The sequence below is a fragment of the Artemia sp. Qi Xiang Cuo genome, chromosome 3 (genome assembly GCF_049724085.1).
Source record: "Artemia sp. Qi Xiang Cuo chromosome 3, ASM4972408v1, whole genome shotgun sequence".
In the NCBI taxonomy this organism is placed as follows: domain Eukaryota; kingdom Metazoa; phylum Arthropoda; class Branchiopoda; order Anostraca; family Artemiidae; genus Artemia; species Artemia sp. Qi Xiang Cuo.
Window position 1 is genome coordinate 64,846,625 of NC_142796.1, and position 13,019 is coordinate 64,859,643.

General features: G+C 37.6%; 1 protein-coding gene across 1 annotated transcript in view; it reads right to left on the reverse strand.

Moving 5' to 3' along the window:
* The window catches only part of LOC148954418 (receptor-type guanylate cyclase Gyc76C-like), a 269,197-nt gene that overhangs the window by 102,291 nt on the left and 153,887 nt on the right, over positions 1-13,019 (reverse strand). The window contains exon 8 of the mRNA XM_089086478.1: positions 7,919-8,106. Within this exon, the coding sequence (XP_088942604.1) occupies positions 7,919-8,106 (188 nt within the window). The remainder of the gene's footprint in view (positions 1-7,918; positions 8,107-13,019) is intronic.

Consider the following 13,019-nt stretch of genomic DNA (forward strand, 5'->3'; position numbering starts at 1 on the left):
CTAACCTAACCAGACTCACCGGAAAAGGTTATATGTCGTCTCTTTGTGTTTGTGTTGTCTCTGTGTGTTAGTCGTCTCTCTCTGTGTGTGTGTGTGCGCACGTAACCTCATCTAATGTGAATTTCAACCATTCAGGCTGGTGGGCTAAGACCCCAATTCTGAGCTAATGAATTTCCACCATTCAGGCTGGTGGACTATGACCCTAATTCTGAGCTAGTGAATTTCCACCATTCAGGCTGGTGGGCTGAGACCCCAATATTGAGCTAGTGGATTTCCACCATTCAGGTTGGTGGACTATGACCCAAATTCTGAGCTAGTGAATTTCCACCATTCAGGGTGGTGGACTGGGTCCCCAATACTGAGCTGGTGGACTAAGACCCCAATTGTCCAACTCTTGCATTTCATGACAGAAATTCAAAATGAACTTCAAAAAATCAAGAGAATGTAACTGTGAGAAGGTAAAGCACAGCAAGTCACTACTGAAATAATCCAACTCTTGCATTTCACGATAGAAATTCAAAATGAAATTTTAAAAATTAAGACAATTTAACTTTTATATGGGATTTTTAGTGTGGGTGAATAAGTTTTCGTGTGTGTGTGTGTGTATTTGGGTGCGCGTGTGTGTAAGTTTGTGTGGGATTTGATTTTTTCTCTCGTTGTTTTAAGTTTTTGATGTATCTTAGTTGTTAGTGTGTGTGTGTAAGTTTTTGTGTGTGTGTGTGTATGAGTGTGCGTTTTGGTTAAATTTTTTGTGTGGGTTTTAGTTTGTTTGTCTTTGAGTAAGTTTTTGTGTTTGTGTGTGTGTGTAAGTTTTTGTGTGTGGGTGTAATTTTTTTTGTGTGTGTGTGTGTGTAAGTTTTTGTGTGTCTAAGCTCATGTGTGTGTAAGTTTTGACGTGTGTGTGTAAGTTTTAGTGTGTGTGTGTCTAAGTTTTTGTGTGATTGTAAGTTTGTGTTTGATTGTGTTATTGTTTGTGTGTGTGTTTGTGTGTGTGTGTGTGTGTGTATTTTTTTTTGTTTATTTTATTTATATTGTTTTGTTAAGTTTTTTTTGTGTTTGTTTTTTAGTTTGTGTGTGTGTGTGTGTGTGTGTGTGTGTATGTTTTTAATTGTGTTTTTTTTTAAGTTTTTGTGTGTGTGTGTATTTTTTACTTTGTGTGTGTGTGTGTGTATGTGTGTGTGTTTTTGTGTTTTTATTTATTTTTTTGTGTTTTTTTTTTTTTTTTAGTGGTTGTGTGTTTAAGTTTTGTGTGTGTGTGTGTGTGTGTGTAATTTTGTGTGCTTTTGTGTGTGAGTTTTTTTTGTGTGCTGTTTGTAGTTTTGTGTGTGTGTGTGTGTGTGTGTGTGTGTGTGTATTATTTCTTGTGTGTGTGTGTGTTTGTGAGTTTTTTGTGTGATTTAAATTTTGTGTGTTATTGTAATTTATAGTGTGAGTGTGTACTTTAGTTTGTTTTTTTGTGTGTTTTTGTTTTTTTTTTTTTTATTTTTTTTTTTGTATTTTGTGTTTTATATATTTTTTTATAGTTTGTTTGAGTGAGTTTTGTCATGTGTGTGTGAGTTTTCATGTGTGTGTGTGTATGTTTTATTGTGCATGTGTAAGTTTTTGTGTGTGTGTAAGTTTTGGCGTGTGTGTGTTTGTAATTTTTGTGTATGTGTGTGTGTGTGTGTGTAAGTTTTTGTGAGTGTGTGTGTGTGTGTGTTTTTTTGTGTTAATCTGTAAGTTTTGTGTGTGTGTGTGTGTGTGTGTGTAAGTTTTTGTGTGTGTGTAAGTTTTTAAGTGTGTGTGTGTGTGTTTTCGTGTGTTTGTGTGTGTAAGTTTTGTGTGTGTGTGTAAGTTTTTGTGTGAATGTAAGTTTTTTTTTGTATTTAAGTTTTCTTGTGCTTGTGTAAGTTTGTGTGTGTGTGTGTGTGTTTGTGTGTTATTTTTTTTTTGTGTGAGTATTTTCTTGTGTGTTTAAGTTTTATTTTGTGTGTGTGTAATTTTTGTGTGTGTGTGTGTGTGTGTGTGTGTGTAAGTTTTTGTGAATGTGTGTTTGTTTTTTTTTTTGTTTTCATGTGTTTGTTTTTGTGTGCGTGTGTGTGTGTGTGTGTTTGTGTTTGTGTGTGTGTATGTTTTTGTGTGTGTGTGTTAGTTTTAGTGTTTGTGTGTGTGTGTGTGTGTTTTGTGTGTGTGTGTGTGTGTAAGTTTTTGTGTGATTTTTAGTTTTTGTTTGCTTTTATTTTTTAGTGTTCTTGTGTTAGTTTGTGTGTGTGTGTGTGTAAGTTTTTGTGTGTGTGTGTGTAATTGTCGTAGTGTGTGTGTAAGTGTTTGTGTGTGTGTTGGTTTTACTGTGTGTGTGTGTGTAAGTTTTTGTGTCGTCTAATGTGAATTTCAAACATTCAGTCTGGTGGACTAAGACCCAAATTCTGAGATAGTGAATTTCAACCATTCGGGCTGGTGGACTAAGATCCCAATTCTGAGCTAGTGAATGTCCACCATTCAGGCTGGTGGACTGAGACCCCAATATTGAGCTAGTGTATTTCCACCATTCAGGCTGGTGGACTAAGACCCCAATTCTGAGCTAGTGAATTTCCACCATTCAGGCTGGTGGACTGGGACCCCAATACTGAGCTGGTGGACTAAGACCCTAATTTTCCAACTCTTGCATTTCATGACAGAAATTCAAAATGAACAAGCCTGAAATAGCAAACTAGTCATCCCAAACTATTGGTTTCAGACAACAAACACCAATGATGGACTAAGAATCCTAGCTCTGAAAAGTTCAAATAGCAAACTACACATCCCAAATCGTAATTTTCTGACAACACACACCTATGAAAGGCTATGAAACCTAGCTAATAAAAGCTTGAAATAGCAAATTAACCATCTCAAATCACAAGTTTCAGACAGCACTCACCTATGATCGGCTAAGAAATCCAGCTCTGAAAAGTCAAAAAAATAGCAACCCACACATCCCAAATCATAGGTTTCAGACAACACATACCTATGAAAGGCTAAGAAATCTAGCTTAGAAAAGCCCGAAATAGTAATTTACATATCCCAAATCCTAGGGTTCAGACAACACTCACCTAAGAACGGCTAAGAAATCTAGCTCTGAAAAGTCAAAAATAGCAAACTAGTCATCCCAAACTATAGGTTTCAGACAACAAACACCTATGAAAGGCTATGAAATTCAGCTCAGAAAAGTCAAAAGTAGCAATCCACCCATCCCAAATCATAGGTTTCAGACAACACACATCTATGAAAGACTAAGAAATCCCACTCAGAAAAGCCCGAAATAGTAATTTACATATCCCAAATCATAGGTTTCAGACATCATTCACCTATGAAATACTAAGAAAACTTATCTCAGAAAAGCCTGAAATATCTAAACTACTCATCCCAAACTAGAAGTTTCAGACAACAAACTACTATGACGGAATAATAATCATAGCTCTGAAAAGTTCAAATAGCAAACTACACATCCCAAATCATAAGTTTCAGACAATACACACCTATGAATTGCTAATAAATCTAGCTCAGAAAGGACAAAAATAGCAAACCACTCATCCCAATCATAGGTTTCAGTCAACACACACCTAGGAAAGGCTAATAAATCCAGCTCAGAAAAGTCAAAAATAGCAAACTACGTATCTCAAATCATAGGTTTCAGTCAGCACACACTAACGAAAGACTAAGAAACATAGCTCAGAAAAGTCGAAAATAGCAAACTACTCATCCCAAACTATAGGTTTCAGACAACATTCACCTACGAAATACTAGAAAACCTTAGCTCAGAAAAGACTGAAATCTCAAACTACACGATCCAAAATCATAATTTTCTGACAACACATACCTATGAAAGGCTAAGAAACCTAGCTCAGAAAAGTCGAAAATAGCAAACTACACATCCCAAATCATAGGTTTCAGACATCACACACCTATGAAAGACTAAGAAATTCAACTCAGAAAAGCCCGAAATAGTAATTTACATATCCCAAATCATAAGTTTCAGACAGCATTCACCTACGAAATACTAAGAAACCTTAGCTCAGAAAAGTCTGAAATAGCCAACTACTCATCCCAAACTCGAAGTTTCAGACAACAAACACCTATGAGTGACTAAGAATCCTAGCTATGAAAAGTCCAAAAAGCAAACTATACCTCCCAAATCATAACTTTCTGAAAGGACACACCTATGAAAGGCTAAGAAATCCAGCTCAGAAAAGTCAGAAATAGCAAATTAACCATCCCATATCATAGGTTTCAGTCAACACACACCTACTAATGGCTAAGAAATCCTGCTCAGAAAAGTCAAAAAATAGCAACCCACACATCCCAAATCATAGGTTTCAGACATCACACACCTATGAAAGACTAAGAAATCCAACTCAGAAAAGCCCGAAATAGTAATTTACATATCCCAAATCATAAGTTTCAGACAGCATTCACTTACGAAATACTAAGAAATCTAACTCAGAAAAGCCCGAAATAGTAATTTACATATCCCGAATTATAGGTTTCAGACAGCATTCACCTACGAAATACTAAGAAACCTTAGATCAGAAAAGTCTGAAATAGCCAATTACTCATCCCAAACTCGAAGTTTCAGACAACAAACACCTATGAGTGACTAAAACTCCTTAGCTCTGAAAAGTCCAAAAAGCAAACTATACCTCCCAAATCATAATTTTCTGAAAGGACACACCTATGAAAGGCTAAGAAATCTAACTCAGAAAAGTCAAAAAATATCAACCCACACACCCCCACATCATAGGTTTCAGATATCTCACACCTACGAAAGACTAAGAAATCCTTTTATGAAAAGTCAGAAATAGCAACTCACACATCCCAAATCATAGGTTTCAGACATCACACACCTATGAACGGCTAAGAAACCTAGCTCAGAAAAGTCGGAAATAGCAAATTACATATCCCAAATCATAGGTTTCAGACAACAAACACCTATGAAAGGCTAAGAAATCCAGCTCAGAAAGGTCAAAAGTAGCACTCCACCCACCCCAAAATATAGGTTTCAGACAACAAACACCTATGAAAGTCTAAGAAATCCAGCTCAGAAAAGTCAAAAGTAGCAATCCACCCATCCCAAATCATAGGTTTCTAGAACACACGCCTATGAAAGACTAAGAAATCCAGCTCAGAAATGTCAAAAATAGCAAACTACATACCCCAAATCATCGGTTTCAGTCAACACACATCAACGAAAGACTAAGAAAACTAGCTCAGAAAAGTCAAAAATAGCAAACTACTCATCACAAACTATTGGTTTCAGACAACATTCAACTACGAAATACTAGAAAACCTTAGCTCAGAAAAGCCTGAAATAGCAAACTATACATCCAAAATCATAATTTTCTGACAACGCATACCTATGAAAGGCTAAGAAATCCAGCTCAGAAAAGTCGAAAATAGCAAACTACACATCCCAAATCATAGGTTTCAGACACCACACACCTATGAAAGACTAAGAAATCCAACTCAGAAAAGTCAAAAATAACAAACTACATACCCCAAATCATAAGTTTCACTCAACACACATCAACGAAAGGCTAAGAAACCTAGCTCATAAATGCCTGAAATAGCAAACTACTCATCCCAAACTATTGGTTTCAGACAACATTCACCTAGGAAATACTAGGAAACCTTAGCTCAGAAAAGCCTGAAGTAGCAAACTACACATCCCAAATCATAGGTTTCAGACAACACACATCACCGAAAGACGGGTGCACGGGCAGAGCCGTTGCGGGTCTTTGTGTCCCTGGTGGGGCGGTGGGCCTTGGGGAGCTCGGGGGGCCCTGGGCGGCCCGGGGTATGGGCTGGGGGCGTCTGGGGAGGGCCTGGGGGGGGCGGGGTAGGCCTGTGGGGCGCCGGGAGGGTCTTTGAGGGCCGGGGGGACCTTTGGGGACCGTTGGAGGGCCTTTGGGACCCCGTTGGTCCTTTGGGAGCTCGATGGGCCTTTGGGGACCGTAGGATGGCCTTTGGGTCTCAGGGAGGGCCTTTTGGTGCCAGAGGGACATTTGGGGACCGGTGGTGGGCCTTTGTGCCCCCGTTGGTCCTTTGGGAGCCCGGGGGGCCTTTGAGGACCCGGGGTGGGCGTTTGGGGTCGTTGGGGGCCGGTGGAGGGCCTTTGGGACCCCGTTGGTCCTTTGGGAGCTCGATGGGTCTTTGGGGACCGGAGGAGGGCCTTTGGGGGCACAGGGAGGGCCTTTGGAGCACAGGGATGGTCTTTGGGGGTCCGGGGGGGACAGTTGGGAGCCTGGGGGCCTGGGGATGGCCTTTGGGGGTCTGGGTGGGTCTTTGGGGGCGCCGGTGGCCCTTTGGGAGTTTGGGGGCTTTGAGGACCGGGGGCTTCCTTCGGGGTTGGGGTAGGAGGATTGGAACCCTTTGGGGTTGGGTTAGAGGACCTCACAACACTGTTCAAATGAAACTTGTGTATTATAACGACCACACTCAAAACCTCCTCCAAAATCTCTTCAAAAATCTTCTTTTAAAATGTCTCTATCTGTTTCACCGAAATAGTTCCATAACCTGTCTAAAACGGTTTCGCCCAAATAATCCCTAAACGCAAATTCAGCGTGTTCCTTTGTTATTGGCATCTCTGCGTCAATGCATTTCAAATTATTTGGAAACCTTTTCGCGCGCTAACACACGTCCTCGCTAAGATGTTTCTTGCCTAATTGTTTCCATGGCCTGGGGTTATTAATATCCTTTGGAGTTCGACCAGTAGAACTGTTCCCGAGGCAAAGACATTAATGATTTTGGATCTATTCCTGGAGAAATGTTTCTAGGCGAAAATTTTTAAAGTCTGACAGATGATGTCATTGATTGATTGATCTGTCAAGAAAGGGAAAATTAATTTGTTGTTTCTAAGTGGAATTATTGATTCACGATAGGTGAATTGAGGTCGACAGCACAGGTGTTCTGACTCGTGACAGCACCACGTGGTTTATGGTTTTCACACTGAGAAAATTCCTGTTTTTTAAAATTCTCAATGACAAAAACCATAAAAACATACAAAAATTTGAGAAAGTTCCTGTTTTTAAAATTATAACTGACAAAAACCATAAAAACAGACATAAATGTGACAAAATTCATGTTTTTTCAAGTGAGAAAATTCCTGTTTTTTCATTCTCACTGAGAAAACCATAAACCACGTGGTCATGTCACGACCTCCTGACCCCTCTCTACTGGTATACGCTTTTTTTTGTGCCTGTCATCCCGCGGGCTTTAATATTTTATGGAGAACTATAAGAATCCTACGCCCAGACTGGCAGTCAAATGAATACGATGAACACACAAGTAAAGAGATTCCACATTGTTAAGCCTACCATAATGGGTAATGATTTTCAAAAACAGCAATGCTGACCCTCGAAAAATACAAGACAAATTCGGAAATGCAAATTATTTGAAAAAAAAACGGAAAAAGTTATTTTAATGTTCACAAACTCCGCCACTACGCAAAGTCCCTGGATAATGGTTTAGAGTCAGCGAATATTATATTATTCACTGGGGTTAATAGACAGGCAAAGTCTTTAAAAGTCTTTAAACGTCTTTAAAAGACGAAGACGAACAAAGTCTTTAAAAGACGAAGAAATTTACATAAAGCATTATTTGACGCTGCACTAATAATCCACAGCCCATGGTTATAAAAAACAAATTATGGAAGGGTGCTCGGAAAGGGATTTTAACTAAAATTGAATCATTTCATTACAGAAAATGTGCCCCCCCCCCCTATCTCCCCGTTATTCATGAAGTAATATCCTTGAAGACTCAACCATTTTGAAGAGAGGAAAAGATTAAAGAACATGAAATAAAAATTGTACTTAATTCTGACATAAGACGAAAAATATCAGGGCGGATTGTTTTTCTAAAAAAAACGTAATTCTCATGCCACTAATGCCTAAACATTTAAACTCACCGGCATAGCCTGGGTTTCATTGATGTTTTCTGTTCGATTGGTAACGAAAAATCCGACACGGTCAAGAATAAAATTACATCTAAATTTTTCATTTTTTGAAACATAGCCTCTCGGTTGATACGCCAACACCGTGTAATTCCCTTCTGAATCACCGTTTTTGTCAATAACGATTTCGACATCTGTAACACCTATAAAAAAATGATGATGAAAATGAGCCGAAGAGTTTATACATAACACAAATTGCCGATCACGTTATTTTTTATGCGCCGATGCGCTTTTCTTAAAAGGCCAGGAGGTTTCAAGGCGATTGTTACGAAAAGCTTGCGCTTTCTGCTTTGAAATTTGAAGTGTTCAATTACGCTAAAATGGTGAAGTATTTTTGTGTTAAAAGGTGTAAGAATTCTGATGGAAAATCTGGCCAGTCAAATCTGGCAAAGGTTTTGATAAAACAATATTTAAAGTGTTCAGTGCCAAATATATCAAATTACACACAATACAAATTATATATTTCTTGGAGTCTTCTACCGCCTAGTATAATATTAGACCTGTGCATTTACTTCACTTCAGTTCATTCCTTCGCTTTATAAATCAAAATTATCCAACTTTGAATGTTTGCTAAGTTTATTTATTATTGACAAACATTGTCACTCCAAATTCACCTTAAGCTAAAACTGCACGTGTAAACCTTTCTAAAAGGCGTGCTGAGGTGGGTTTCTCCTCTGCAAAAGTTTTCAATATTAAATGCTGAGCGTTGATCCTCTATTATATTATATCAAAAGTTCGTGGTAATGAAAAATCTGATAACAATTAATGCATCAATTGGCTTTTCACCCTGATTCCAAATAATAAAAAATTCATTAAGTTTATTGTTAACTATCAAAAGCTAATCCTGAGAAAATTTGCTTGATTTTCAAGAAAGTTGGAAAAAAAAACCCTAAAAAGTCAAGCGATGTTCATGGCAATCATACAATCAGATTCAGTATATAAGAGAACCTTACTGTAGAGGTTTCAAGCTCCTTTGTGGGGGTCTAAAGTTTTGTATTTTTTTCTCTGTTTCTTTTAGACAAATTGATGGATACGGAAATTAAAAGTTCTAGTCCCCCTCCCACGCCCATTTCCCCTTCAGACACAGAATCAAAACTTTGAGATAACCATTTGGTTCAGCATAGTTGAGAGGTTGAATAACTATGCCTCTGTGGTTCGTATGACCCCCCACAGCCCCTGGGAAAAGGCCTGTAAGTTATGCAATTCGCCTATTGTTTACAGTTAGTATTTGTTATTGGCAAATATACTGACATTTCTCAGGAAGGGGGGATTTTCCATGGGAGGTAATTTTCCAGGGGGAATTTTCAACGGAAGGGGATCTCCTTGCATGATCTGAAAACGATCAGGAATTAAATAAAAAGACAAGTCTTTTTTTAACTGAAAGTAAGGAGCCAAATTAAAAATTAAAACAAACAGAAATTATTCCGTATACTAGAGGGCTGTCCCCTTCTCAATCCCTCGCTCTTTACGCTAAAGTTTGCCTATTTCTCGCAATTCTATAAGAACGACTCCCGAAACACTAGGGTCGTGTGGCGTAAAGAGCAAGGGAATGAGAAGGGGACAGCCCCCCTCATATACGGAATAATTTCTGTTCTTTTTAAACTTTAATGTTGCTCTTTACTTTCAGTTGAAAAAAACTTGTTTTTTTTAATATATTTACGAAATGAGGTATAGCAACCAAGAAAAAGAAATAAATAAAAGTAAACACTGCAGTCAAATTGGTAAATATTTTGCGGAAGGAAGGCTGATGCGTCATTGTGTATGGGATAGTCTCCAATATTTATTGGAATATCAAAAATTTTGGCGCATTTTTCGATCTGTACCCGTTTTTAAACTTTGACAAATTTTAACTTTATTTTACATCTGACTCTAGGTTCTCAAATTAAACTTCCAAAACAAAGTCAATGCAAAGATTGATCAAAACTTAAACGAAAATAAATATAAAAAAAAATCAGGAAAAGGTGTCACTCCCTCCACCTCCCACAAAGTTTAAAAGGAATATGTGTTTGTTTTCTAGTATGACCTTTTCAACAAAAGACAAAGCATGTCACATTATCCTTTACGAGCGATTGAGGGAGCGACAGCCAATGTTTAATGTTGGGTAGATTTTGTAAGTTTTAGATTTTAATCGTTCTTTACTTATAAATAAAAAACTCAGCTTTTTCACTTAGTTTTTGCTAACTTTTATAATTCGAATACAAGAAGATTATTCAAAAACTATATACAAAGCCAAAAGATGGCTTTACTGCCCGCTGAAATTCCTTCATAATTCAACTGTTTTGAATGGATGGTTCATAAAACATTTTTATCGAGGGGGGGGGGGGGACAATTCCCTACAGCTACACCCGACTATTAGCAAGCATCTCAAACTGAGCTGTGAAATCATAGTCAATGCAGACCTCTGATTTAGAATAGATTTCAGTTCTGCGCTAAAGAGCAAAAAGTGCCACCACATGTCATAATGTTGCAGGTGAATAAGAAGAAAGTAAATAGGGGAGTTTTAAGCCAGTTTTGAACAGATTGAATATCTAAGAATTTTTGGCCCGCGTCAATTTGACTCTTTTGAGCTGAAATGTAGTTTCCAAGAACAAAATGGTTGTAAATGATGCTTTTTCGTGGCGTGATTTCTTTTATTACTAAAAAAGTGGTCTAGACTTAGTAATCGCCATTTAAATCGGTTTTCCCATGGTTAGATATAACCACTTGTCCAACATAACTGCTCCTAGAGAAAAAACAGACTACATGACAGAAAATACACAAATTTGAAAGAGGGAGAAGAAAAGTGATTCGACGTACCGAGTTCACTACTGCTAACGATTAAATAAATAAATAAATAAATAACAAGTTTTTTTTTGTTTTTGTTTTTTTAAACTGACAGGAAGGAAAAATATTAAAACTTAAAACGAACAGAGAGTATTCCATGTTTGAGGGGAACTTCCCCTTCCTTCACATTTCACTCGTTACGATAAAGTTATTCAGTGCTTTAATACAATTTATTATTCGAATTCAACAGCCTTTTGTATTTCAGCAGTCGTTCTTAAAGAATTGGGGGGAAAAAAGTCAAACTGTAGCATAAAGAGGAAAAGGTTGAGGAGGGTGCAGCCCCCGTAAACACGGAACAAGTTCTGTTCGTTTTGAATCTTAATATTGCTCCTTACTTTCAGTTGAAGACTCATTTTTTTTCTTGTTAAATTTCTAATGGTTTTTCATATTATGTCCGGACCTAACCAAGATATAATATCGGCTACCCCCCCCCCCAAAAAAAAAAGAATTCTTCATGTTAAATTGTATGTATCAATAACTGTAGATTGGTTGGTAGCGTTGCGCTTTTTCAGCTCTAGAGCTTAAGAATTGACATGTTGGATTGCAATTAAAATTTCGGATAAAATTTCAAGTTTTAGCCACAAATTTCAATGAACAGTAGTTTTGTTGAATAAGTTTTGATTAATACTATTATCGTTCATATTAATGGAAATTCTGCGTGACTTTTGATCTTCTATGCGGCTGAAGCTGTCGCAACCTCTATAATAGGATTCTCTGATGTTTAAATAAATTTTACACATATGTTTAAATACACTGAAAAGAAAAATGTTATCATTTAAACCTCCCACCCCACATAAATTTCCTGGCGAGGCTCAAGATGCCCCGCTTAATCTTTTCCACCTCTGTGACGATAAGCATGTGAATGTAATAATTTATCCAACATAGAAAACAATTCTCGCAAAGAGAGGGGCACAAACACCCTCCCCCTCCCCAGCACCAATAATAAAGGCGTAGACGAAAAATATTCCTCGGAATCAAGGGATTATGTATCGATTTCATTACTAGATATCGATTCCCCCTCCTCCTCCCAAAACTCATTATATATTTATCTGAAGAATTAGAGACAGTCGGATATTTGGGCATTAGAATGGAACATATGATGCATCAGCCCCTCTATCCTACACAATGACCCGCGGCTCCTTCTTCATAATAGCTGATGCGCATTTATACATAACTGTCTATAATTTTATTAAATACGAAGCAAATCAGTTTAGTTAAATGAAGCTTTAAAACAAATGCCAGAGAAATTTTTCTGCAATAAAAAGAGAGGTACCAGCCCATAGCATCCTTGTTCAGGTTTAATCTAAATGAGGAGAGATGAGAGATTAATTCGGTGGCGAATACACCACCGTGCAGCATTACTGCAACTGGGAAGCTGAATATATAGTTTTTCTTATACTTTTAGACCGATTGACTACTAGAATCGATTAAACCGATTCACTATTATTAAAACGATATAATCGATTCCTTCTTTAAAAGTTTCGATTGCTATTGGCCCGAGCCGATCTTACTTACAGTTCGTTAGTGAAAACTGTTTCACTCATCGCAGCGCAGCAACCTAAGGCCAACACAGCAAAGGACATGTCAGTCTTTTGTCCTTATGCACCTTGAGGGTCACCATTCCTTACGGAAGAAGGGCTAATGTCAGGCTGTTTCAACCCTAATCCCAGGGTTTCCAGGTATGGTTTTGTTTATTGTATATTTTTGACTGTGAGTGAATTCACCAGTGTGATTTTTATCACGGACATGGCAAATCTTCGGCGGGGCTTAATCGCTTATTGTAAATGAAACAGATTATTGGTAACTCTATCGCTGATAAAAGTTTAGCTTTGGACCAGCCTGAAAATGACAATATCTTTGACCATGTCATTTTCCCCAACTCTTAATTTTTAAATCTGGTTAAATATCGGACCTGAGTCCCTCTGCTATTAGACGTGCATTACCATGTTCAACTTCACAGTTAAAAGATCGCGTAAAGAGCCAGAATGTCTTGGTATTATAGGAGTGGAGAGTGCTCCAAGCCTACTAAAATAGTATTGCGGCATTTGCATATTCCTGCATGATAATGACAAGAATTTAGACTGAAAGAAGCAAAAACTTGTATCATGTAGTTTACAAAATATATTTCATTTGATAATATACAATTTGTTTGTTTCTTCATGTTTAGTTAAGCAAAAACAATAAAATAGATATACAAACATAAAGTCAAATACAATTTTATAGCTAGAAAGCT